This window comes from Varanus komodoensis, unplaced genomic scaffold (assembly GCF_004798865.1).
Source record: "Varanus komodoensis strain SLA01 unplaced genomic scaffold, ASM479886v1 scaffold26, whole genome shotgun sequence".
NCBI lineage: Eukaryota > Metazoa > Chordata > Lepidosauria > Squamata > Varanidae > Varanus > Varanus komodoensis.
In genome coordinates this window covers 15,340,336-15,364,772 of record NW_025335684.1, presented here as the reverse complement: position 1 = coordinate 15,364,772, position 24,437 = coordinate 15,340,336, and the positions used below count along the sequence as shown (strand labels likewise).

The window sequence follows — 24,437 nt, the reverse complement described above, 5'->3', positions numbered from 1 at the left end:
CCCAGCAAGGGGGTGTTGGCGGGGGGGAGATTGCTCCCTTTGGAGTGCAGGAACGAGGCATTTATGGGGCCCCTCCATGTGCTCAGGGACTGATACCTGAGCCTCCCGCCTTTCCATAACTTTCACCTGGGTGGCTTTCAAACAGCAAATACTGTAAGAAAAGGTAGCTTGGATGGCAAAAGAATTGCCAGTAGGACTCCAGTGTTCAATCAATTCACCAACTGGAGATAGCAATTTTTTGGAGAGCTGTTTTAGCTCAAATCAGTCAGTAGTTCTGCAGAAGTGGGCAGCTTGTGGCTCCCGGGTGTGTTTGTGCACATTTCTTGTTGCCCCTTACCATTGTCTGGGGCTGATGGGAGTTGTGGGCCCAAACACCTGGAGAGCCAGAAGCTGTCTACCCTGTTCCTGTAGCCCATGCCAGCCTTCTCCAACATGGCGACCTGCAGCCATGTTGGGTTATGATTCCTGGCATGGCTGGCTGGGGGAATGCTGGGAGTTGTAGTGCAGCACAGCTGAGGACCTCCTGGTTTCTCCACCGATTGGCAGGCGTCTCCCTGTGTGGAGAGAGATGCCAGCAAACGAGCCGTGGCTCTCCAGCACTGCGGGCAAGCATTTCCCCCCAGTTTGCAGTCCAAGTGTTCCACTGATCAGGAGGCAGAACTTTTCTTGAAAAATTAGTAATGTTTGGTAGACTTCTATTGTATTTGCACACAAGTGGAGCTGGCAAGCAGTGTCTTCGAAGCCCCGCTCGGGGTGGCACTCCTGTGTCAGGCGTGCAGGTCGCGTCAAAAGCCCCAGTGCACTGCCTTGCGTCACTGGCGTTGCTTTGCCTCTGCGTTTTGTGTGTCCAACGGAGCAGGCGGCTCGTCGAGAAACTCGCACGATTAATCGATTGATTCCTATCACCGGATGTGCCTCTGTTGCGTTTATTGGGGGCACAACCCTACCCATGTTGTGGTAGGAGAAGGCCAATAACTTGGGAGTGGCAGAGCTTTCCTCTGCTTAAACAGACACAGGTTTGTTCCTCAAGTTGGCTCACAGATTGTATTTTCTGCTGCTGCTGCATCCATTGAAGTGTTGCCTTTTGAACAGTTCTGTGGAACTCTTGGGTCTGCCAGAGTGAAGTGACCAGCCTGAACTGGGACACCATGCCTCATCTTTGCCAGGCTGCTGCAGGAAATGCGCCCTGTGTGCGAATGGGCCTGGCATTAGTTTGGCCCTTGGTCCTGCCTCTGTTCCCACTAGCAACATGGAAGTCACCGGGGGCTCTGAGGGCGTTGCCAGAAGCGGGGTCTTTCTGGAGTGTGGCTGATTGTCAGAAAGGCTGGAGGCTGAAGTCCAACACATCACCTTTTCGCCTGTTGCTGCTGGATGATTTATTACTTTGCTTCCATACTGCCGGAGAACTTAGGCTCTCCAGGTGGTTAACAAAAGTGACGGCATTAAGATGCCTTGTAGGAAAGGGTGGGCGAGCTTGGATGCTGTTTAGGGCTTCACAGATTCCCGAAGAGCTTGCCTGGAATCATTGCAAGATGAGGTAGGGGGTTTTTTGAAAAACCCTTTAGCCACCTCTCATCTTCAGGGGATGCTGTCCAGTTCGGAGCCCGATTGGAGCAGGAGAGGGTCCAGTTCTTGCTGACCTGGAGGGGCTTCAGGGACACCCCTCAACTGGTTGGTGTTCGGAGCAGGATGGTGGCAGCCGTGGGCTTCAGCTCGTCTGGTAGAGCAAGAAGCGAGCGTAGCACATGTTGACATTTAAAGCACGAGGCCGTTCAGTTTTCAGTATCTTGTGAAACCGTGCTGGTTCTTATTTTAGCATCATTCGGGGAAGGGAAAGGGAAAGCTTGGCGGGTTTTGTGCTGGTAATTGGGCAGCGGGTGAGACGCATGAACCGCGGAGGAGGAACTGTGTCCACCAGCGTGCTGGCACTGGCGTCCGGCTATGCAAAGAAACCCTCCCAACCTGGTGCCGCCCACCCCGCATGCCTCGTACTGCAAGCTCCATCACCCTGACGCCAGGTCAGGAAGGGCGGTCCTAAAGCCGCTCCTGCAAGGCGGTTGTGCTCTGCCAAAGCACATGCAGCCGGAACTCGCAAGGGTCTCCTCAGAAGTAAATCCCACTGACGTTTATGCCTTCTGTACAGAAGCATCCCGCATGTCACCCGTCTTAAGGGCAGCTTTAAAATGTTAATAAAATGTAGCATACTTAAAGCTGCTTGTTGAAACTCCTGTCTTGCATTGCAGCCTTCGAAGAGTTGCAAAGGGGCTTTATTAAACGATGGAAGGCAAATCTGTTTCCCAGGCAAGTCAAGGGGATGAGGCTGTGGCGGCACAGGATAGCGTCCGTCCCTCGAGCACGGCGTGTGCTATTCAGTAGCCCCACGCCCACGGCAAGGAGGAAGGTGATTTAGGTAACCCAGCCGGGAGCCTGGGACCTTCAGGCTGGAGGAGCGCGGGGCTCCTCTGCCCACGCTGGCTGCCACCCGCAGCAGCCTGCGAGGGGAAGGGGTGAGCCGCTGGTGTGGGGTGAGCTCCCTCGCGCGGCAGCTGCTGCGCCTTCGTAATGATGAGCTGGGGAAAGGGCATCCGCGCTGACATGCAGAAGCCCCATATCCAGCAGGAATCATCTGGGACCCTTTGGGGGAGTAGCGGAAGAGCCTGCCCCCCACCTGGAGGAATAAAGCACCCTTTGGTGTGGTGTTGGCCTTGTCCCGGAGGCAGGTGGCTCGGCCGCACACCCGGCCTCTTTGCCTTCGCTTTGTAATTTGCAGGGGGTCGTCTTTATAAGTCCTGCTTTAAGGACCCCTCTGGGAACTTGGCTGGTGGTGTTCCGGTGATGTTGCCTAGGGGCCCCCGGCGTTTGGCGGCTCGCTGGGGCCGATGTCTCTGGAGTCGGTCTTTCTCAGGGAGCCGTGCAGCAGGGCTCTGGGGAAAGCACAAGATAATTCTCTTCCAATCTCGAGTAGGAGAATTCCCTGCTTGGTTAGCTAAGGTGCATGGCACTGATTCTGGCCCGCTTGTGCCGACTTCTGGTCTCAAGTCAAGGTGCAGGTTAGACCTGTAAAACCTTATGTGGCTCAGGACTTCAGTAGCCGATGGAGCACCTCTCCCGGCTTGAACCTGGTGGTGGCCCCCGTTGTGGAGTGCCGCAGAAGCAAGGCACCCACGTGCCAGTTTTTCCTGGGCCAAGTTACGCCTCTCCTGCATTCCTGGGCTTTTGATGACACGCCATGGGCTGTTTAAAACACCAGCAGAATAGAGCCTATGCTGATGTTTTCGTCATTTTATGGGGTAGTGGTAATTCAGTGGATAGCAGTTTTAGCTCTCGTGATTTGACACCTAAGAAAAGCAGTGCATAATCCCAATTTGCATGCTGTCACCAACTCATAAAGCCAAAGAGCTCTGGGGGAGAGAAATGGGAACAGCATCAGTCCCTGTGTTGCCCCAGAAGTGGGATTCGGCCTTGGCATGTGCGCTGGCCAGTCAAGCACTCCAGGGACGAGAGGTGGAAACAGCTTCCTTCTGCAGAGGAAGTGTCTCCACACAAAGTAAACCAAGCGGAGCCTGAGAAACACAACATCCCTTTTATCACACTTTGCAGGAATGCAAGAGGGGCCAGCATAGTCTTGTCTTTCAAGGTCACAGAACCGCCTCTCTCCTAAACCTGTGGGTGGGGACACCTGGGGAAACCTGGCTCTGCTTTCGCCTGCGTCCACACCTCAGCAGCCGGCACTGCTCGGCCTGCCAGGCACAGGCAGGTGGCAGAGCCTCAGGCTGCCAGGAGCAGGGAACAGGAGGTCCCTCTGCACAATGTTGTGCCCTTGTGCTGCCCAGCACTGGCAGTCCTTCGCAGAGCAAGAAGGGGTGTCGGACTCGGGCGAGGACCCGCAGGGAGCATCGGCCTCTCCTCCCTGGCAGTGGGTCAGTCGCCAGGGGAGAGCAGCTTTGAGGCTCCTGCCCTCCTGCTCACCTGTGTCCTTGCAGCTTCTCCTATTGCTCCGGTTCAGCCAGAACTGGCAGGGCAAAGTCGGAGCTGACCAGGGGCTTCCACCGAAGCTCTCGCGGTTCCTCTCTGCTCCTGCCCTGCCCTGCCCTTCCGCAGCGTTAACCTGTCAGTGGCAGCTTGCTTTCTTCCCGCAAAAGGCGAGGGAGCTGGCCCCCCTGTGGCAGCTGGAACCACCCTCCTGGGAATGTGGGAGTCCAGGCACACGCCCACCTAGCCCAGCCTGGCCAACTCTGGCCGGCAGCAGCCGCCCTCCAGGGGCCCAGGCAGGAGCTCCCCGGCCCTCCTGGGGGCGCCATGAGGAGTGGTCCCGGGACCTTCTGCGTGCAGAGCAGGGGCTCTGCCCCACGTCCTGTTCCTTAGCTGGGAGCCGTTCCAAAGCAGGCGGGATCTGCTGGCCTGTTGACTCGGGCGAGGAGAAGTGAGCAGGTGGGATGGCCGGGCAGCTCAGCCGCGGTGTGTGTTGCTCGTTTCTCTGCTGCCTTCCTGCTAGAAATGTCAAGGTGGTGCCACAGTGAATCAGAGCCATCCATGGAAACAAAGCCGTTTTCAGATGCCGAGGCCACAGCGGAGCACGAAGAGTGCCTTGAAAGGTTGGCTTGAAGGGGCAGCTTGGTCCCTTTTCTGAAAACGGGGGAGCGAGACTCGTGGCCGGGGGGGCGGGTGCAGCAGCTTGGGAGCAACGTGGACAAAAGCCCGGTCTGAGTCCTTGACAAGTGGGCTTCAAGGTGGGGGTGGCTTGCCTTGAAAGGGTCCCTGCTGCAGATCTGGATAAGCTGGCAGGTGCCTGCTCAAAGGAAGGCCCCAGTAAACTCAGTGGTAGAGGGAGTCTGCATAAGACTGCGGCCTGAAGGTTGGAAGCGCCCCCTGGACTTAGCTGGAAGGCCGTGCGGACTCTGGCCCAGGACTTCCTGTGTGCAGAGCGGGACCCTGGAGGCATTGCGCTCCCAGGCTCCACGCGTGTGGCAGCCTGGCCCCTGCATTTTGCCCCCACTGGAGCTTCCTGGCGCTCTTCAAGGCTGCCTCTGCTCAGAGTGGGCACCTTGTGCCCCAGGTGCTTTGCCTGGGTTTGTCTCATTGCCGACCGAAGTCGTAGACCAAGACGAGCTGCCTGCCCCGCTCTGCGTGCATTTGCCCACCCTTTCATTTACTTAGATCTGGAGCGCCTTCTCCTCCTGGAAAAGCGTCCCAACTTCCCTTCCCCAGTGGAAGACAAACGCAGATCAACAGAATGCATTTCAGAAGCACTTAGCACCCGGGGCCTTTGTTGTTGTTGTTAGTCGGGACCCATCGCGACCCCATGGACAACACTCCTCCAGGCCTTCCTGTCCCCCACCTTCCTCGGAGGCCACCTGAGCTCCCACCCACCGCCCCAGGGACCCCATCCAGCCATCTCTTACCCGGGGCCTTAGGACGCATCCAAACAGTGCTCTGAATTATTTCTACCCTGCCCTTTGAATACTATTAAAAACACCATTAAATAATCGTTAAATTATGGCTGCAGTCCTGTGCAAGTTTAGACTGGAAGAAGCCCTACAACTCCCTGCCCTCCCTGGCAAGCATAGCCTGGAGTTGCAGGGCTTCCCTATGTCGGAACCTACATAGGATTTCATCCTAAGACAGGCTTTAAAAAGAAAGACGCTGGGTGGAAAAGCATCCAACTGAAACTTGGCAGCCGAAGTGAAAAAGCCGAAAAGCCTGGGAAGGGAAAACTGTTTTCCCCAGATGGCACGCCAGAGGGAGGGTCCCAGCACGGGCAACGGCCTGACACTAGTTGACTCGGCATGCGGCTGTGGTGAAAAAGCAAATTCCGGTGCCCTGTTCTCCTTCGACAGATCTATCATGTGGCCACAGTGGGAAAAGTTTTCCCTAAGGGGTGGGATAGGGAGCTGATAAACAAAAAGTTTGCACAGTTTTGGTCATTGCGCCGTAAAGGGACACTGTGGAATTGGAAAAGGCTGGGAAAGGACGACTCCAGGTGATCCAGGGGCCAGAATAAGTCCTCTGTGAGGAAAGGTTACAGCAGCCGGCATGGCTTTGCCTAGGAAAGCAGTGAGCGAGAGGGACGCGCTGCCAGGCGGTGCGTGGTGCGGTGAGCGTGGAGGGGAGCCCTTTTGCTCCTCCTCTCAGGCTGGACCCCAAAGGTCTCGCCCCGTGGGGACTCAGGCGAAGGTGCAGAATGCAGCGATAACCTGCTTCCGCGGCCGTGAGGCGCTCGTGTGCATGACCAGGCAGGGCCACTGCACTCGCGTCTCCCTGGCTGGTCGCCACGGGAGGGCCCTTCCTCTCCCCCTCCCCGTGTTCAGGGGCTTGGAGCATGTGGGGTCCTGGGGCTGGTCTGGGAGTTAAGCAGGAATTCTGGAGTGGGGCTGACAGGAAGCATTTCTCATCTGTGAGGGAAAGAGCGTGGGCTGGGACACCCAGGGCTTTGGGAGAGCTGGGGGCGCACCCCTGATTTTGGTTGCTTTGGAGCAGCAATACCCCTGGCGCACTGACGTGAGGCTGGGGCCAAAGCGGATGAGAAAGAAGAACCCCGGCCTTGTGCGGGACTCCCAGCTTTTCTGGGCCTTGTGATCCCGCCCCAGAAATGTGTCCGGGGCAGTCTCCCCAACAGGACACCTTCCAGATGCCCCACCAGAGCTCCCAGCCAGCGCTGCCAGGGGGCGGCTGCCATGGACGCTCCGGCTTCCCTGTCCACATCTGGCTCCAGGGCAGCCGGGCGAGTGGATGCTGACGGCCGAGTGCCGGCGAGCGCCTTTCCAGCCCTGCACAGCTGCGTGGGTCCCGGAAGCCCTCAGCTGCGGGCAAAGTGCCCGTGTGTGGGGCCGGCCGCCCCTGGATCCCGCTTGCCTCTGGTGTTCAGCCCTCGGGCCCCGGGCAGCCCCACACAGTGGGACCGGGGCGAACATAGTTTCCGCAGCCCTGATGACTGGACCTGCCCGACCGAACGTGGTTCGGAGGGGGCATGACGTGCCCCGCAGCCTCCCCCAGCCTGCCACTCTCCACGTGCGTTGGACCACAGCTGCCCCAGGGGGGCTGCGCAAGTGGAAGTCCAGCGCGTGCAGGGGGCAGCGGGTGGAGGGGGCTCTGCCTCCCTCATTCTGCACATGCTCCGTGGTCTGGTGTCCCTGCTGTCGCCCCGTGAGGAAGCAGTGTTGAGGCCGCACTCTTGGTCTTCTGTCTCCCTCAGTTCCTTCTCTCTGTGGTTTTGCACTTGCTGTTTAAGATGCAACACTGCACCCAAAAATGACCTGTGTGTGTGGTCATTTTGAAACAGCCTTTAAAGCGGGTGCCCCCAAATGTTTTGGACTTCAGCTCCCAGCCTGCGCAGCGTGACCAGGAGCAGAGTTGTCGCCCAGGCCTGCAATGCCCCGAGTTGCTGAAAAACAGGTCCGGGGATCAGGCAAAGTGTTGGGGGGTTTCTGGGGGAAGCTGTTTTTTGACGAATCTGTATGTGTATTTGTTACAGAGGTCAGCAGATGGGTCAAGTCCAGAAGATGGGGAAGGTGAGGGAGCTCGTGCCACCACCCGGAGAATCCACGGGAGCCCCGTGGAAGCTTGCTCCCCTGGGGCTGGCGGTTCCTTCCCCACCAGCCGTTCGGTGCAGAGGAGTGCAGGGTGCTTGCGCCCGGCATCGAGGCGGTGGGGACCGGTGTGGGCGCGTCGCGTTGGCACGTCCAGCCTGCAGCTTCCGCGCATCCTGCCCCAGGCCTGGTCAAACTTGGACCGCCTGGAAGAAACGGAGCCTCCGCTGTTCCGGGAGTCACACCCCAGCCAAGGGGCGTGGGAGAAACATGCAGCCGCATCCCCAGCAGCCTGAGGCCAACAGTCTCGGCCAGGCTTCTCTGCCCGGACACCCCAAGAGGCATGGCCTGGGCTAGGAGCCATGGCAGCCAGAGCGCTCCAGGCAGGACCCAACTCTGGCAGCGGCCGGCCTTCCCCAGCTGCGGAAGACTTTCTGTTTAGCCAGCAGGCCGAACCTCAGGTGCTCGGGCTGCATCTGGACTGCGGCCCCCACCTGGCTTCCAGGACCATCTCCCTCCAGCCTGCCCATGGAAGGTTTCCTGGTTTCCCAGCTCTGTACAGCCTCTTTCCTCCCTTCAGAAATGTCGAAACGCCTCCCGTGTGGCTTGACGGGTTGGTGCGGAGAGCAAGGCGGGTGGGTGGTCGGTCCGCACCCCTTCGCCATCTGCCTTCAGCAGCTGGAATGCCCGCCCTGATGCTGCTCGGAAAGGGTGTTTGGCCCTTGGGCTGGGAGGGGGGCTGTGCTCCTGTGCTTTGCTCTCACTGCCCCCACACCTTTGCCATGAGTGGGGGGCCCTCTGCACCTCTTGGGGCAGTCAAGCGCTCTTGGCTAAGCTGTGCGTTGCTGTCAAGGAAGCTGCTCTGGACGAGCATCACTGCCATTTTTAAAGAGTTATTTTTAAAATGAGAAGCAAAATAACTAAGTGACGGGGTGGGAAGAACACAGCTCCTCAGGTCTGTGGTGTGGAAATGGCTGTTCGGGCAGTGCCCCCTCCTCCCCGACCTGAAAAGCCACCCAAGAGCAAAGGGGAAGCAGCCTTGAATCATGCTGTGTGTGGCAGGGCTGGGCCTGGAGCCCTCGGGCGCCTGTGGGACAAACCGCCACTTGACCGCCACCCACTGAAGGCAGCTGCCCCAGCCTGCTGGACCGCGACACCCTCTCCCCAGCCAGCATGGCCAGAGCCGCAGCGCTGGCAGCTGCCATCCCAGCTCCTCCACTCCGGAGCGCCTGAAAGCGTCGTGCCTGCTGCTGTCTCACCCTCTCCACCCTCCACCCTTCTTCCCCGCAGAGTCCGACCGAGAGGACGGGAGCTACTGCCCGCCCGTAAAGCGTGAAAGGACCTCATCGCTCACACAGTTTCCTCCCTCACAACCAGGTAAGTGGGGTGCCACCCCGGCTTTCCCCCTCCTTCCCAGGGTGTTTGGGCTGCAGAGTTCCCAGGGAAAAGGACTCATGGATGGGGCAGGCCGGCTGAGCCCCCAGATCAGTGCCAGTGGGGGCTGGGTGTGGGGGCCCTCTGCGGCTGCATTCGGGTCTTTCGCACCAGAGGCGCTTTGGGGGGAGGGGACCACCTGCTTTCTCTCTTGCTGCCCCAGTTTCTGGGCTGCCGTCATGCCAGGGGTGAGCCTCAGACCCCCTGGCACACCAGCAGCATTGCGAAGAAGGCCATGTGGCGCCATGGGTCCTGAGGAGGCGTCAGACGGCCCTCCAGTGGTGGAGCTGCAGCCTGGGGTGCTCTGGCCCAGGGGCTCCTGCAGTGAGCCCGCCCTCCCATCCTGGTGTCCTCCAGCTCCCAGGACTCCTGACCCTTGGCCCTGTTAGCTGGGGCTGATGGGAGTCGGTACCCAAACTTCTGGGGGGTACCAGGTTCTGGGGGGTACAAAACTGATGGGTTTCAGCAAGAGCTAATCTGCAGTGGTGAGAAGAGGGCGTCACCAGGTGTCTGTCCACTTGGATCGGTGCTCTGTGGGAGCAGGACTGCAGGGTCAGTGGGCTGAGGAGGAGGGCAGAGGGCGGTGGGTCTCCATGACCTCACCTGTCGTCCTCTGGAGGCCTTGACCGGGCTGTCAGGAGTCGAGGTCCAAACCATCCAGAGGCCCCCGGTTGGGGGAAGCTGCTCTGTGGATGAGTGGCAGGGGTCCTCGCCCTCAGCCCAGGGAAAGGGGCCCGCCTGGGGGTGCACGGAGGGGCAAAGGGCAGGGAGCCTCAGTGCGGCAGCCTGCATTCCTTCCCTCCCACTGCAGTGGCCAAGAACAATGTCTTCATGCCCTCAAGCTTCTGCGAGCCTTCTGCGGGGAACTCTGACTCGGAGCCCGGTGAGTGTGGGCCCCCTCCACGGCCGAGCCCGGGGACAGCCTCTGGGGTGGAGCCCATCATCAGCCAAGCGGACCCCTCCGCCTCCCTTCCCATCTCTCACTGGCCTTGTCTGCGTGCAGCACGGACCGCCGGAAGGAGCGGCTGCGCGGGCTGGGTGGGGGTCCGCGGCCACTGGGGCCGTATTTGGGTGCGTGAACCATCTCACAGCTGGCAGTGCAGTTTTGAACTGATACCCGCGATCGGGTCGTGAAGGCCCTGCCACATGCTCTGGGGTTAATCAAGGGTTGTTTAACCCTACTGATGGCCCAGGGCGATGGGCGGGATCGTTAACCCTCAAATCATCCACAGCGGGCAGATTCACGCGACACGCTGCAGCCTCACAGCACCCCCGTCTGCGGTGGCGCATCCGAACGTTGCATGCTGCGGCCCGCAGTGAGCCAGCTGGGTCGCTCACCGGGGTGTCCAGTGTGAGCACAGAGCCATGGGGTGCTCATGGAGCAGGCAGAACAGACAAACGGGCCAGAGAGGCGGGGCAGCGTGCCGGCTGCGCCCGTAGGCATTCACCCGAATCTCTGACTGCTGTTCGCCGAGCCCTCGGAGGCGACGCGGCTGTGCCACACGGGGAGTGGCACCTGGGGGTCCGAAACCACGCAAGGACCGGCCGTTACGGCGGGGGGAGGGTGTGGCTGTCTGGGGATGCGGGCTGTGCCCCCCACGAAGTTCTGGGGCCCTGCTGGCCACCCGTCCAAGCCAGTGAGGCAGGTTTTGATGCTGGCGGGCCTGCAAGCCCTGCGACCTCACCCGCCGCTTCTGAATTCTAGAGGAAAAATGTACTGGATTCCGGTTGAAGCCCCCCACGCTCATCCACGGCCAGGCGCCCAGCGCAGGTGAGTCCAGCCTTTGCCGAAGCTCAGGGAAGTGGAGGCACCGCGCCCACCAGACCCTCGTCACAGCAGGCCCCTGCTCAGCTGGCGCTTCTCCGGCCTGGTCGGCGCTCTGAATTTAGAGCCACCAAAGTCCTGCTGGGAGAACGCCCAGGACCCTCCGCAGTGTCGGGCCGCCCGGCCTGCAGACCCGCGTCCTTCAGGCCAGGCCTCCGCCTTGAAGAGCACCCCCTACACGCGTGCTCAGGTGGCATCTCCCAGCAGGCCCTCCAGCACCGGCAACACAGCCTTTGCAGAGCCGAGTGGGGAAACACCAAGGGGCCGCCCCGCAGTCTGGGGAAGGGGGGGCGGCGTGGGCCCCTGTGGGAATGCTGGGGGTGCTCCCCCCGCCCCCAGACCTGAGGCTCCGCCTCTCAGACACACAGGACCGGGGGCCTGCGTCTGTCCCTGGCACCCCCGCCCAGCAGCAGCCTCTCCTGCGCCCGCGTCCAGTTGCCGAGGGGGCCAAGGATGTCTTTCCGTCCCTCCCCAGGGGTGCCCAGTCAGAAGCCGAAGGAGCAGCAGCGGAGTGTCCTGCGCCCGGCCGTGCTGCAGGCCCCACAGCCAAAGGCTTTCTCGCAGGCAGGCAAGTGAGCCCGCGGCCTCGTCGGGTGGAGCTGCATGCTGGGAGAGCAGGGCCTGCTCAGCTGCCCGTTTGCCCTCAGGGGTGGCAGAGCAGCAGCTGCGTTTCAGCCAGGAGCTGGGAGCGCTCAGCCCGTTGCGTGGTGTTTCTTCCTGCAGTTCCAAGCAGCGGAACGAACGGCGTCAGTTTGCCTCCAGATTGTGCAGCGGCCGGCTCTGACTCTTCGACCAACACGGCACCGCAGAGCCCGGAGTCGGAGGAGAAGGTGAGGCTCCGCGGGCCGTGCTGGCCCTCATGCGAAGGCGCCTTCGGAAGAGGTGCGCGGGAGAGCCCCGGGGCTGTGCGGATCGGCTCCAGCCGGGGTCTTGGCGGAATGGGGAGGCCTTCCTGCCAGCCGCCCTGTGGCCCCCGGCCCTCCAGGCTGCGCAGGTTGCAGAACGCTGGACCGGCTCGTGGCCATCCACGGGCCAAACTGCCATTTCAGAGACGCTGCAGGGGAGGCGTTCCAGGGGGAAGAGGCAAGAGGGGTGGGGGCCACAACAGAAAAGATCCCAGCAATTTTTGATCCTGGCTCCATTTTGCCTGCTTTCTGCACAGAGACCCTTTTTCTGCAGAACAAAGCTTTTTCCACCCCACACCCCTGGAGTGCTTGATTGGCCAGTGCACACAGCAGGGCCGAATCCCACTTCTGCGGGCAACACCTGGTCCTTCTTGTTAGTTGCGAAGTCACATCCGACCCATCAGCACCCCGTAGACAACATTCCTTGGGGCTCTCCTGTCCTCCACCATCGTCCACCCAAGCTCACGCCGACTGCCCCAGTGACCCCATCCAGCCCCCTCATCCTCTGCCGCCGCCTCCTTCTTTTGCCCTCAATCCTTCCCAGCATCAGGCTCTTCTCCAGAGAGTCCTTCTTCCTCATTTGGTGGCCAAAGTATCTGAGCTTCGTCTTCAGGATCTGGCCTTCTAAGGAGCAGTCAGGGTTGATCTCCTCCAGGACTGACCGGTTTGATCGCCTTGCGGTCCAAGGGACTCGCAGGAGTCTCCTCCAGCACCACAATTCAAGGGCCTCAATTCTTCTCTGCTCAGCTTTCCTTCTGGTCCAGCTTTCACAGCCATGCATTGCAACCGGGAAAACCACAGCCTTGACTTTTTGTTTTTTGTTTTTTTAATTTCAATAGGCTTTATTTTAAAAGTCAGGTCACAGGTCCAGACTATTCTGCCAAATAGACAAGCTACAAATGCTTGTTTTGACAGTTAAGGATCAGTTTTAGGAGCATATTTGAGCAGTGAATAAAATTCCATGTAAAACAATATTCAGATAAATGTGACCTCCCCAACTGCATGTTCTCGTACACTTACACACACCCAGCCTTTCAAAACATTTAACAATTCTAGCAAGAGTTAATGGTCCCAAAGAGCTCTAACTATCCATCCCTAAACTTGCACACTAGCTAAAACCTTATCTATACATTAATGCTAGCTGAAGCACAAGCAGCGGAATGGTGTTCAATTCCACTTTCCCAGGCACAAGACAGTGGCAAAGTGACGTCCTGTTCTTCCACTTCCACTTGATTTTTCCGTGTGTGTCTCATAGTATTCTAGAATATCCAAGATAGTCCTCAGGTTGTTCTTCATTTGTCTTTTAGGCAGGAAACCATTTTGGTCTGGATGAATAAAGTCTATTAAAAACTTCTTCAACCTTTCTGCCAATATAGAGGCAAAACTTTTATAGTCCACATTTAGTAATGATATAGGTCTGTAATTTTGAATCTATGTTAAGTCCATATCTTCTTTTGGTATTAATTTGATATTTGCCTCTGTCCAAGTGTCTGGTATTTTAGCATTTAACAATGCTTCATTACATATATCTTTAAGAAATGTAGCAAAAACTCCCTCAGAAGATTTGTAAAATTCAGCTGGTAGCCCCTCTGGACCAGGGGTTTCATCGTTCTTTTGTGGCATGATTGCCTCTGTTATTTCCATAGTTGTTACTTCTTGATTCAATAATTTTTGATACTTTTCTGGTAGTTTTGTTAAGTTTCCCTTTCAAATGTATTCTTTTACCTTCTCGATCAAAATCTCCTCCTTCCGGTTTAACCTTGCAAAAAAACTTCAGTTATTTTCTTAATTTGTGTATTTTGTACCTGTAGTCGTCCTTCTCCGTCTTTCAGTTTCGAAATCAGTCTCTTCTCTCTTTCTTTTTTTACTTTATATGCTAGCCATCTCCCCAGTTTATTAGCATTTTCAAAATAATTCTGTTTAGCCAGTTTCATTTGCTTAGTAAGTTCATTTGTATCCAAGAGATTCAATTTGTGCTTTACAGTATTCATTTGGACCCTAAGATTTCTTTTTGTTGGATCCTCCTGCAGTTCTTGTTCCCATTTCCTCAGTTCTTCTACTAATGTTGCTCACTCTTGCTTTTTCTTTTTATTTATTTTTGCTGAGTAGGTTATTATCGGTCCCCTTACATAGGCTTTAGCTGTATCCCAGACATTCTGTAAAGAAGTTTCTTCCGCTTTGTTTATTTGAAAGAATATTTGCATTTCTTTGCTTATCTCTTCTGTAAATTTTTTAATCTTTTAGTAACGCTTTATCTAGACTCCACCTGGGCGTCCTTGCAGCTCCTTTCAGTGATATAAATACAGGATTATGATCTGCCCAGACATTTGTCTCCATTTCAGCTTCTATCAAATCTGGAACTAAGTCTGGAGTTATCCGAACCATATCAATTCCAGACCATGACCTATGTCTATTTGAATAAAAAGAATAATTGGCAGAAGCTGGGTTTTTACGCCTCCAGGCATCTATCAATCTGAGTTCTTCAATCATGTTGGAGCAAGGCTTTGGAAGCCCCTCCTACCCGTTTTTCCCTTACTTTCACTCTTGTAATCGATTTCCTTATTCACAATTGCATTAAAATCACCCATTGCACACACAGTCTGACAGTCCACTTGTAAGAGTAATGTATGTAGTTTTTGGTTAAAAGTTTCCTGATGATCATTTGGTGCATATATTGCCACTAAGAGCACCTTTTTAAGTTTAATTGTAATTTCTACCATCAAGATCCTACCATCCTCATCAGCAAGAATATATTTAGGATCCAATTTTTCTTTAACAAATAGCACTAAACCTCTTTTCTTTTGTGATGCAGAAGATACAAACAATTATCCCAGTTTTAAACATTCCAGAAGTTTAACACATTGTTTCTTAATAATGTGTTTCTTGTAGACAAATTACATCTAACTTTCATTTTTGAAGTTGAGCAAAAATCCTTATTTATTTATTTATTTATTTATTTAAAATATTTCTATGTCCCCCCATTGCAACAAAGCCTCGGGGCGGCTCACAAAGAATACATAAGACATACAATAATAATAATATAACAATTAAAAGAAGAAAAAAAGCATTTAAACCCCCCCCCCAGTGCATTCTCACATTCTTCTCTTAGATGGTCCATTTAGTCCATTAACATTTAAGGAGAACAATTCAATTTTCCCTTCCTTTTTAAGAGCCATATTTAATAAAATTATCTACTTATTCTTTGCCTTTATAGTTCTACCTTTTTTTTTTTCTCTTTTGAGTCCAAAGTCTGCACTTCTTGTTGTGAATCAACCTTCAGTATTTCTCCTTCAGAATGGTACGCTGTTATTTCTGTTGCTTCGGTACCTTTTTCTCCTTCTTTAGAGAGGACAGGGTCCTCCTCTTCCAACATGGCTCTAAATTTTTCATAGAACTCTTGTGCTTTAGGAATTGAATCCAGTTTATATCTTACAGAGTTCCATGTGAAAAATATTCCTTCTGATGTTAGCCACTTAAAGATAATCCCTTTCTTGATCAGTTTTGTAGTAAGGAATAGATATTTCTTTTATCGCTCTCTAATCCTCCATGGTATCAGTTTCAGGACCGTCACCTCCTGACAATCGTCTCTCTTTAACGGCTTCTCCCATATGGCCTTCAAAACATTGTCTCTTATGGACCTTAGAGCAAATTTGACATGAACTTCTCTCGGACGTTTATTTTTTCTGGTATAAGAGGAATTGACCCTAAAAACAAGGTCAATTCCCATACCCATGACCTCATTCTCGATTTCTAAAAGCTCCGCCAACATGTCATTAATAAGCTCTCGCAGATCCTCATTTTTCTCTTCAGGTATTTTCTGAAATCTTAGATAGTAAGATGCCTTCTCCATCTCTAATGCAGCCGTTCAGTCCTGTGTTGACTTATTTGTTTGCTTAATTAAATGAATTTCTTTATCTACTGTCTCCAGTTTTTCACATACTTGTTGCATTTTTTGTGTATTCTGTTCCGCTTTAAGTAGATCATCAGATAATTGAGTTGTCACCTCTTTAATAGTTATCCTATTTGTCAAGTCACTCTTTTTGTTCATTTGATAAGCTTTTCAGCCATGTTGACATCACCTCTTGAGATGCTTGCAAAGTTGTTAAAGCCATCTGTATCGCCAAGGTCGTGATTTGCAACTCTTTTAAGCTTTTTGCAACATCTTCTGTCTTAGGCTGATGAATTGGACTCTGACCAGCTGAGGAGGGTGCTGAAGAGGGCTGAGTTTTCCTCATGATGAAAGTTGTTCAAAGAAGTTTCAATATAACAGCAAAAAAAAAAAAAGAAAGAAAGAAAAGTAGAAAGGGAAGAAGAAGAAAAAGAAAAAAAAGGGAGAAAAAATATAAATTGAATAAAATATTAAAAAGAAAAAAAGAGAGAAAATGAAAGTAGCTTGCAATAATTCCAGTAGCCACCAGGTGGCAGTAAAAGGCTAGTTAAAAAAATGAAAAAAAGGTCAGTATCAAGCTTCTTTTTGGCAGGAAACCCAGAAAAATGGAAGCTGGCCAGAAATGGCCACTGGCAAATTATATCCTTCTAAACTTGATTCCCCAGTAGTTACTGCTAAATCTTTCTCCTCAATTTCAGCTTTCAGTTTCTACTTTAGACTTTCACTCCAACATTAATCCTCCCTTCATATCATTTGCTACTTAAGATACAAAACACCGTGGGGCACGGGGGAGTTTCAAAGGGGCTTTTCCTTCTTCTTTATGCCAATTAACAAGAGATATAGTTTTTCCACAGGTAATATTGCAAAAAGAAAGTAAAAATGCTCACCAGAAAGTCATCACAGTAGAGAGGAAAACACCACATAACACAAAAATTATCCTGACAAGTGTCCATTTAGTCTTGGCAGAAGTCCAAACAAGTATCCAAAATGATTGCTCTACCTTTTAATCTTCTATCATTTAATTCCACAGTAATTATTCATTTTGCTTTTTGCCCTTAGAGAGATAAGAAGAAAGATCTTTTTCTTTGACTTCAACTCAGATAAAAGCCTTCAGATTCTCTCCATATCGGTTGCCACTTAAAAACTTCAGGAGGGCTTTCTCTTTTTTCTTTAAGCCAATTATGAACAGATACAGCTTTTCCACGGGTAGTATTGTGATAAGAAATAAGAATGCTTACCAGCCGTCCGATGCTTCTCTGGCTAAAATAAGCTAATTAATCCATCAGATGTCGAGAACTGGGAGGGGCTAAAAAAAACCCCCCTGTGTTGCCCGGTTGAGAATGCCTGAATTTCTCCCAGTAGATATGGGATTGCTGTCCCACACCGACCAGAAGTGAAAGTGCCAGGCAATCCTTCTTCGCCCCGACAGGCTTAGATGAGTCTCCCACGACTCGCTGCCAAGCAATACAGGCATGATAACAGGCGCTCCATTAATCACAGCCATTTCGTTCCGACACCATCTTCAGTCTGCTCCTTTATTACAACTTTAATAAAGTTGGTGCAGGAGACTCCTCCAGCACCGCAATTCAGAGGCCTCAATCCTTCGGCGTTCAGCCTTCCTTGTGCTCCAGCTTTCACAGCCATACATTGAACTGGGAAAACCACAGCCTTGACTATACGCACTTTTGTTGGCAGGGTGATGTCTCTGCTTTTTTAGCCTGCTGTCTAGACTTGCCATAGCTTTCCTCCCCAGGAGCAAGCGCCTTTTAATTTCTTGGCTGTGGTCCCCGTCCGTGGGGATGTTGGAGCCTTGGAAAACCCACCACTACCTCCATTCCTTCCCCATCTATTTGCCAGGAAGTGAGAGGACCGGATGCCATGATCTTCGTTTTCTTGATGTGAAGTTTCAAGCCAACTTTTCCGCTCTCCTTCACCCGCATCAAGAGGCTCTTTAGTTCCTCTTCACTTTCTGCCATGAGAGTGGTATCATCTGCATATCTGAGATTGTTGATATTTCTCCTGGCAATCTTAATTCCAACTGGTGATTCATCCAGCCCCGCCTTTCTCATGATGTGCTCTGCATGTAAGTTAAATAGGCTGGGCGACAGTATACAGCCTTGCCGAACTCCTTTTTCCATTTTGAACCAATCAGTTCCTTTCATATCTCCAATTTTCTTGAAGAGATCTCTGGTCCTCCCTATTCAATTTTTTGCACTATTCATTGAAGAAGGCATTCTTATCTCTTCTGGCTATTCTCAGGAATTCTGCATGCAATTGGGTGTATCTTTCTCTTTCTCCCTTGCCTTTTGCTTCCCTTCTTTCCTCAGCGATTTGTAAAGCTTCCTCAGACAGCCATTTTGCTTTCTTGCACTTCTTTTTCTTTGGGATGGTTTTAGTTGCTATCTCTTGTACAATGTTGCGAACCTCCCTCCATAGTTCTTCAGGCCCTCTGTGTATCAGATCTAACTCCTTAAATCTATTTGTCATCTCAACTGTATATTCAGCAGGGATATGATTTATGTCATACCTGAGTGGCCTAGTGCTTTTCCCTACTTTCTTCAATTTAAGCCTGAATTTTGCAACTAGAAGCTCATGCTCTGAGCCACAGTCAGTTCCTGGTCTAGTTTTCACTGACTGCTTAGAGCTTCTCCATCGTTGGCTGCAGAGCACATGGTAAATCTGATTTCTGTGTTGACCGCCTGGTGATGTCCATGTATAGAGTCGTCTCTTGGGTTGTTGGAAAAGAGTGTTTGCTATGACCATCGTATTCTCTTGACAAAATCCTACCAGCCTGTGCCCTGCTTCATTTTGCACTCCAAGGCCAAACTTGCCATTTATTCCGGTTATCCTTTGGCTTCCTGCTTTAGCATGCCAATCCCCCATGATGATAAGGACATCATTTTTTGGAGTTAATTCTAGAAGGTGTTGTAGGCCTTCATAGAACCGGTCCACTTCAGCTTCTTTGGCACCAGTGATTGGGGCACAGACTTGGACTCCTGTGATGCTGAATGGTTTTCCTTGGATTCGAACTGAGATCACTCTGTCCTTTTGGAGATGGTATTCCAGTACTGCTTTTCCTACTCTTTCATTGACTATGAAGGCTACGCCATTTCTTCTGAGGGATTCTTGCCCGCAGTAGTATACCTGATGGTCCTCTGAATTTAATGCACCCATTCCTGTCCAGTTCAGTTCGCTGATTCCCAAGATGTCGATGTTCAGTCTCGTCACCTCTTGCTTGACCACGTCCAGCTTGCCTTGATTCATGGATCTTACATTCCAGGTTCCCATGGAGTATAGATCTTTGCAGCTTCGGACTCTCCTTCCACCACCAGATGCATCCGCAACTGCGTGTCCTTTCGGCTTTGACCCAGCCGCTTCCTTCTTTCTGGCGCTACTTGCACTAGCCCTCTGCTCTTCCCCAGGAGCACATTGGACACCTTCCGGCCTGAGGGGCTCATCTTCTGGCGACCTATCTCTTTGCCCTTTAGAACTGTCCATGGGGTTTTCATGGCAAGGGGACTGGAGTGGGCTGCCATTTCCTTCTGCGGTGGATCAAGGTTTGTCGGAGCTCTCTGCTGTGACCTGTCCATCTCGGGGGGCCCCGCGCAGCACAGCTTACACCTTCATTGCGCTACACAAGCCCCTTCGCCACGGCCAGGCAGAGATCCATGACGGGGGAAACACCTACTGCTCTTCTAACCAATGACACAGCCATTTCCACCTTGAGAATGTGGTCGAAAACTGCACATGAGCCGGGAAGCCAGCAAAAGATGGGAGACTGGGGGAGGATGCTGGCCTGCCCGGAGGCTGTATCTGGCCCACAGGCCTGAGCTCCGGATGACTGGACAGGGCGGGCACCCAGATACGCCTCGCCTGGTGCCCCCCGCTCTTTGAATCGACGTATTCTGTAACCGGCACCAGGGAGCCCTCTTCCTGTCGGCGGAATACTCTGGCCTCGAAGGAGCGTGACCTCCTGACGCTCGGTCCCCACGCCTGCTTTCTGCGTGAGCCTTTGGGGCAGGGGGCGCGTCCTTTGCCAGGCCTCCCCAGCAGCCGCTTGTGGTGGTGCCCAGCCCGGTGTGCCTGGCCTGGCCTGCCCCAGAGGCTTCCTCCCCCGGGCGGATTCTGGGAGATCTGAGTCCGTGTCCCCCACGCGCCTGGAAGCTCGCGTGAGGCGGAGCCCGGTGTGTGCCTGGGGCTGGGGAAGGGCACGCAGCCTCCCCTGCTGGCGGCCGCGGAGGGGGTTGCAGGCGTGCGCTGGTCTCAGGGCAGCCTGAGTGTTCAGTCCAACTGACCCACCACAGTTTTGCTGAGGATAAGAATAATGCTGCCCGAAGGAGCCAGTCCGGTTTGGGGGCGTAGGGGGGGGCTTGGTGGAACTGCCAGCGCTGGCAATGAAGACAAAGCATCAAAAGCTGCTGCTGAACGAAGCCCCATCTTACATTCTGCCAATTCTTCCCCTAGACCTCACGGGAGTGAGAACCCCTTTCTCAATCTGCCTGCCTGCCTGCTTTATTTAAAGTTTTCCTTTATTGTCCAATACTAAAAGTCTCTGGACAGCTTACAAAAAAAATCAGAAAGCAAAGCAACCCTATACAAGAAACAACACACAACACACTGCATCCTATTAATGTTGATAAAAGCAAGGATAAAGCCAATTAACTGTTAAAATACTGGGAAAACAAAAAGTTCTTTGCCTGATGCCGAGACGAATAAAGTGCCGGCACCAGGCAAACCTCCCTAGGGATTGTGTTCCATAGTTGGGGCGCCACCACCAAAAAGACCCTTCCCCGAGTAGCTGCCCTCCTAATTTCCTTCAAAGAGGGCTCCTGGAGAAGGGCCAGGGGTGATCTCAAGGGGTGGGCAAGCACATAGCGGAAAAAGGTGCTGGTTCAGGTATCCAGGACCCAAGCCGTGTAGGGCCTTACAGGTTGGCTTGGGCTTTGTTGGCCGCCAGTGTAGATAGTATTGGACCAGCGTGATATGGAAGCATCTGCCGGTCCCCGTTAACCCGGCAGCTCCATTCTGGACCGATTGAAGTATCCGGACCGTCTGCACGGGCAGCCCCACACGGAGTGCATTGCCATAGTCCAGACGGACTGTTGATTGGAGGGGCCGTCCCGTGACCTGACAGCGGGAAGAGAGGAGAATGAATAGCCAAGGCAGTCGGTGTCCTTTCCACACAGTCCAGTTTGCTCCTCCCTCCTCTCTTGCTCAGGAGAAAGACCGCCAGCAGACTGAAGCCAACAGCGTTCCGGAGGCCGACAAGAGCGAAAAAGCGGATCAGAGCACACAGCAGTCCTTCGTGTTTGGGCAGAACCTGAGAGACCGAGTGAAGGTATCTGCGTGGGGTGAGCTGGAGGAGAGGCTGGCCGTACGCCCTCGCACGCCCTCGGGCCCAGGCACCCCGTGAGAAGAGCCGAGGCAGCGGGCGAGGGGCACGGCTGGCCCCCCGGCGGAGAGCCAGGATCGCTGCAGCAGGGCCGGGCGGCAGCCTCTGGGACCTTGCAGCAGAAGCGGGGGAACAGTCTGACAAGCCGCGCGCGCCTTGACTCACTTGGCAACGGCCGGGCCTCTTGCCGCCGTGGCGCGCTCCGCAGCAGGAAGCCGCAGAACGGCCGCAGCGGGCCAGAAGCGGGCTGCCCTCCCACCTTTGTTTGTTTTACCGTGTTGATCCTGTTTCTGTCCCATCCCGAAGCCAAAGCTCTCGTCTCGCATTGAGCACTAGGCTTCCTCTCACGGCCCAGTCAGATGGAAGTCATGGCTCGGGGCCCTGCATGCCGGCAGGGCCTTGTCCCCACGGAGCTGAAGGGTGCAACCTGCCTGCCTGGGGGCGCTGACGCACTTTCTCCCTGGGGGACGACAGCCCTCCAGTAGCCCCCCTTTCTTCAAACCGAGGCTTGCAGATTGGCCCTGGCGGGGAAAGGGCGTCCCCCGTGGTCATTCTGCCGTGGGAGGCCCTGTGTCTCGGCTTTGAAGGATACACAGAACGCGGCAAGAACCTGGGGGGCAGTGGGCCAAACCCCATCCCCCAGGTTCCCAGACTGGCCCTTTGGGGTTCCCCAGGATGCTCTTTGGTGCCTTTCACCCAGCTTCCCGCATCCTCGGAGGGTGAAACGCCTCTCCTGAAGCTGAAAGACTGGCAGGAAGCGCTCCAGGCCTTTTGGGGCATTTTAGCCCCGCCTTTTGGCTCTGCCCCCTGGAAAGTGGCCCTTGAGAACGTCCCCAAAGTTGGGTTCAGCCCCTGAGCTGAAGGAGGTTGGCAGCCCTCTCTTTACCGGAGGAGATGAGCCCAGCGGCGGACGTCAGCCTTCTGCTCTGAGCAGTCCCCAGGCTCCGGTGCCCTGGTAGCTGCGCTGAGGCGGGTGCTTAGTCCTGCTCGGGAGAAGCTTTGCTTGCCCACGTGCAGCCAGGCTCCTCTCCGCAGGGGCCAGGCAGGCAGGCAGGCCAGGCCGTGCTTCTCCTCGGATCGGCCTGGGAGCATGCACAGAGCAGCTGCCAGTCACAGCAAACACGTCAGGCCTGATTGGAATGGGGCCCTGACACGGGGTGGGGCAGTCCTTTCCTGGGCGGTTGCTGGGGACTTCGCGCTGCTCTCGGTCTCAGCACCCTCCCTCTCCCCAGCTAGGAGACGAAGGGGACGACTCGGTTGGTGTGCAGAACTCCCGACTGCTGAACACCGAGACGCCCTCAGCCACAAACTACTTCCTGCAGTACATCAGCGCCAGGTGAGGGAGCGTCCGGCAGGGGCGGCCCCTGGGCCCCTGAAGGCACGCGTGTGCTCACACCTCGTTCCCTTCCCCTCCAGCACAGAAAAGCCCCCGCACAGCGCTGACCCTTCCAGCAACAAGTTTGTGTTCGGGCAGAACATGAGCGAGAGAGTGTTGGTAAGTGGCGCTCTGCCTGGGTCTCTTGCCCCCACACCCGGACGGTCGGGATGCCGCGTGGGCAGACTGCTGGATCAGGCGGGGGGGGGGGGGGGCTTGCCCCCAGCCTCGTACAGATTAAGCGGCATTGGCCTGTTCAGAGGGGAGTCGCCCCCTCGCAGGCCATCCCTGTCCCGGTGCATCTGCGGCGTGGGTTTCCCCTCTTCGCTTTTGGGAGGGGAGGAGCACGAGGGGATCCCCCAGGTCTCCCCGATGCCGCCTCTCCTCCTTCCCTCCCCAGCAAACACCTCCAGCGGGGCCTGCGCCCACTCCCCCCCTCTCTCTGCAGAGTCCGCCCAAGTCGAGCGAGGCCAGCACGGACAGCAACAAGGAGAACACTGCCGGCGATTCCGGCTCCGAGTCCTCACCGCAGGAGGTCACGCCGGAGAAAGGTACGCGGGAGCTCCCCTCTTCTCGCCTCGCCTGGCCCAGAGCGGCTTGCCACACGGAATGCTAGCATGGAAGCGGTGTCGTGATTCCCGCATTCTGTGCCTGAGCGCTGAGGGCGCTGCCGGCCCTCTCTCAGCGACCACCGAGGGGCTTTCTGTGTGGCAGCGGGAGCATCAGGAGTCACCCAAGGTCCTGCTTCCGCTCCTTGCCTTGCCTTGCCTTGCCGTGGGCAGGGAGCGGTCAGGGGGGGCTTCCGTAATCCCACCGTCAAGGGCGACGTTGTAGGTCACCCTGCAAAAGGGCATCGTTTTTCTCGCCGCCCCATTTTCTCAGTGTGGGTTGTTTGTGGGCTTGGTCTGCAACCCCCAGAGCGGAATAGCAAAGCCTTCATTTTCCCGCCTTTTGAGGAGGAGTACAGTGCGTCCTTTGTGGGAGTAGCTCTGTGGGATCCACGAAATAAACCTGTCCGATTTCCATCCAGCCAACAATATTTCGGAGTCCCTGGCGGAATCTGCTGCAGCCTACACCAAGGCGACGGCCAGGAAGTGCCTCCTGGAGAAGGTGGAGGTGATCACGGGAGAGGAGGCCGAGAGCAACGTCCTGCAGGTGAGCGGGGCCGGGGGGCACGGCCCTGGCAGTCGGCTCTCGTGCACCTGCATGGCTTTGGCTGTCCCCAGCCACGGGGCCTCCGGGGAGCCACAGACACAGCTGCTTCGCCCACGTGCTGGCGGGTTTGAGCCGCACGGCTTCTTTCTCCCCCTCCCGTGTCCCGAGCAGAAGATCTTTTAAAACCCCGGCTGTTTTCTCTGCGGCAGATTCAGTGCAAGCTGTTTGTCTTCGACAAGCTCTCCCAGTCCTGGGTGGAGAGGGGCCGAGGGCTCCTGCGGCTGAACGACATGGCGTCCACGGACGACGGCACGCTGCAGTCGCGCCTGGGTGAGAGCACGGGCGGCCAGTGCCAGGACAGGCGGGGGGGCGGCTAGGAGGGGGCCGCGTGCTCCCCAGGCCCTGCCCGGGAGGCCCAACATGGCAGCCGCTGCAGGGAGCGCCCCACGTCCGCTGGGGTGGGGTGGCAGCGCTCGGACCCGCGCGCCTCCGCCGCCCGCCCTCACCCTCCTCTACCCCCACGCAGTCATGAGGACGCAGGGCAGCTTGCGGCTGATCCTGAACACCAAGCTGTGGGCGCAGATGCAGATCGACAAAGCCAGCGAGAAGAGCATCCGGATCACGGCCATGGACACCGAGGACCAGGGAGTCAAGGTGTTCCTCATCTCGGTAGGGCTCCGCGCGGCCCCCACCTCAGGGAAGAGGCCACCCTGGGAGGCCGGGACGCACGGCAGGCACAGCTGGGCCCTGCCTCCGTGCGAAGCGTTGCCACGTCCGCTGACCGCTGGGAGCAGGAACAAAGGGGTGGCCCCCATCCCGCTTCCCCCCTTTTTGATTTTTTTTTAAACAAAAAAACATAAATACAGACACATCACAATATCAATAATATAACATACAAAAACCCAGCTAATGAATGAAAAGGTAAATAATACAGTG

The 24,437-nt window shown here is 55.0% G+C and overlaps 1 protein-coding gene across 3 annotated transcripts in view; it reads left to right on the top strand.

Moving 5' to 3' along the window:
* The window catches only part of RANBP3 (RAN binding protein 3), a 36,301-nt gene that overhangs the window by 4,646 nt on the left and 7,218 nt on the right, over positions 1 to 24,437 (top strand). The window contains exons 2-15 of one of the 3 annotated variants that reach the window (XM_044433486.1): positions 7,318 to 7,392; positions 7,472 to 7,508; positions 8,817 to 8,903; positions 9,772 to 9,843; positions 10,666 to 10,731; positions 11,261 to 11,353; positions 11,509 to 11,615; positions 20,798 to 20,917; positions 22,204 to 22,307; positions 22,388 to 22,466; positions 22,795 to 22,897; positions 23,377 to 23,501; positions 23,711 to 23,831; positions 24,028 to 24,170. In XM_044433486.1, the coding sequence (XP_044289421.1) occupies positions 7,369 to 7,392; positions 7,472 to 7,508; positions 8,817 to 8,903; positions 9,772 to 9,843; positions 10,666 to 10,731; positions 11,261 to 11,353; positions 11,509 to 11,615; positions 20,798 to 20,917; positions 22,204 to 22,307; positions 22,388 to 22,466; positions 22,795 to 22,897; positions 23,377 to 23,501; positions 23,711 to 23,831; positions 24,028 to 24,170 (1,281 nt within the window). In that variant the 5' untranslated portion in view covers positions 7,318 to 7,368. Of the gene's footprint in view, positions 1 to 7,317; positions 7,393 to 7,471; positions 7,509 to 8,816; positions 8,904 to 9,771; positions 9,844 to 10,665; positions 10,732 to 11,260; positions 11,354 to 11,508; positions 11,616 to 20,797; positions 20,918 to 22,203; positions 22,308 to 22,387; positions 22,467 to 22,794; positions 22,900 to 23,376; positions 23,502 to 23,710; positions 23,832 to 24,027; positions 24,171 to 24,437 lie in introns of all 3 variants that reach the window. The other 2 variants (XM_044433484.1, XM_044433485.1) reach the window with 2 other exon arrangements.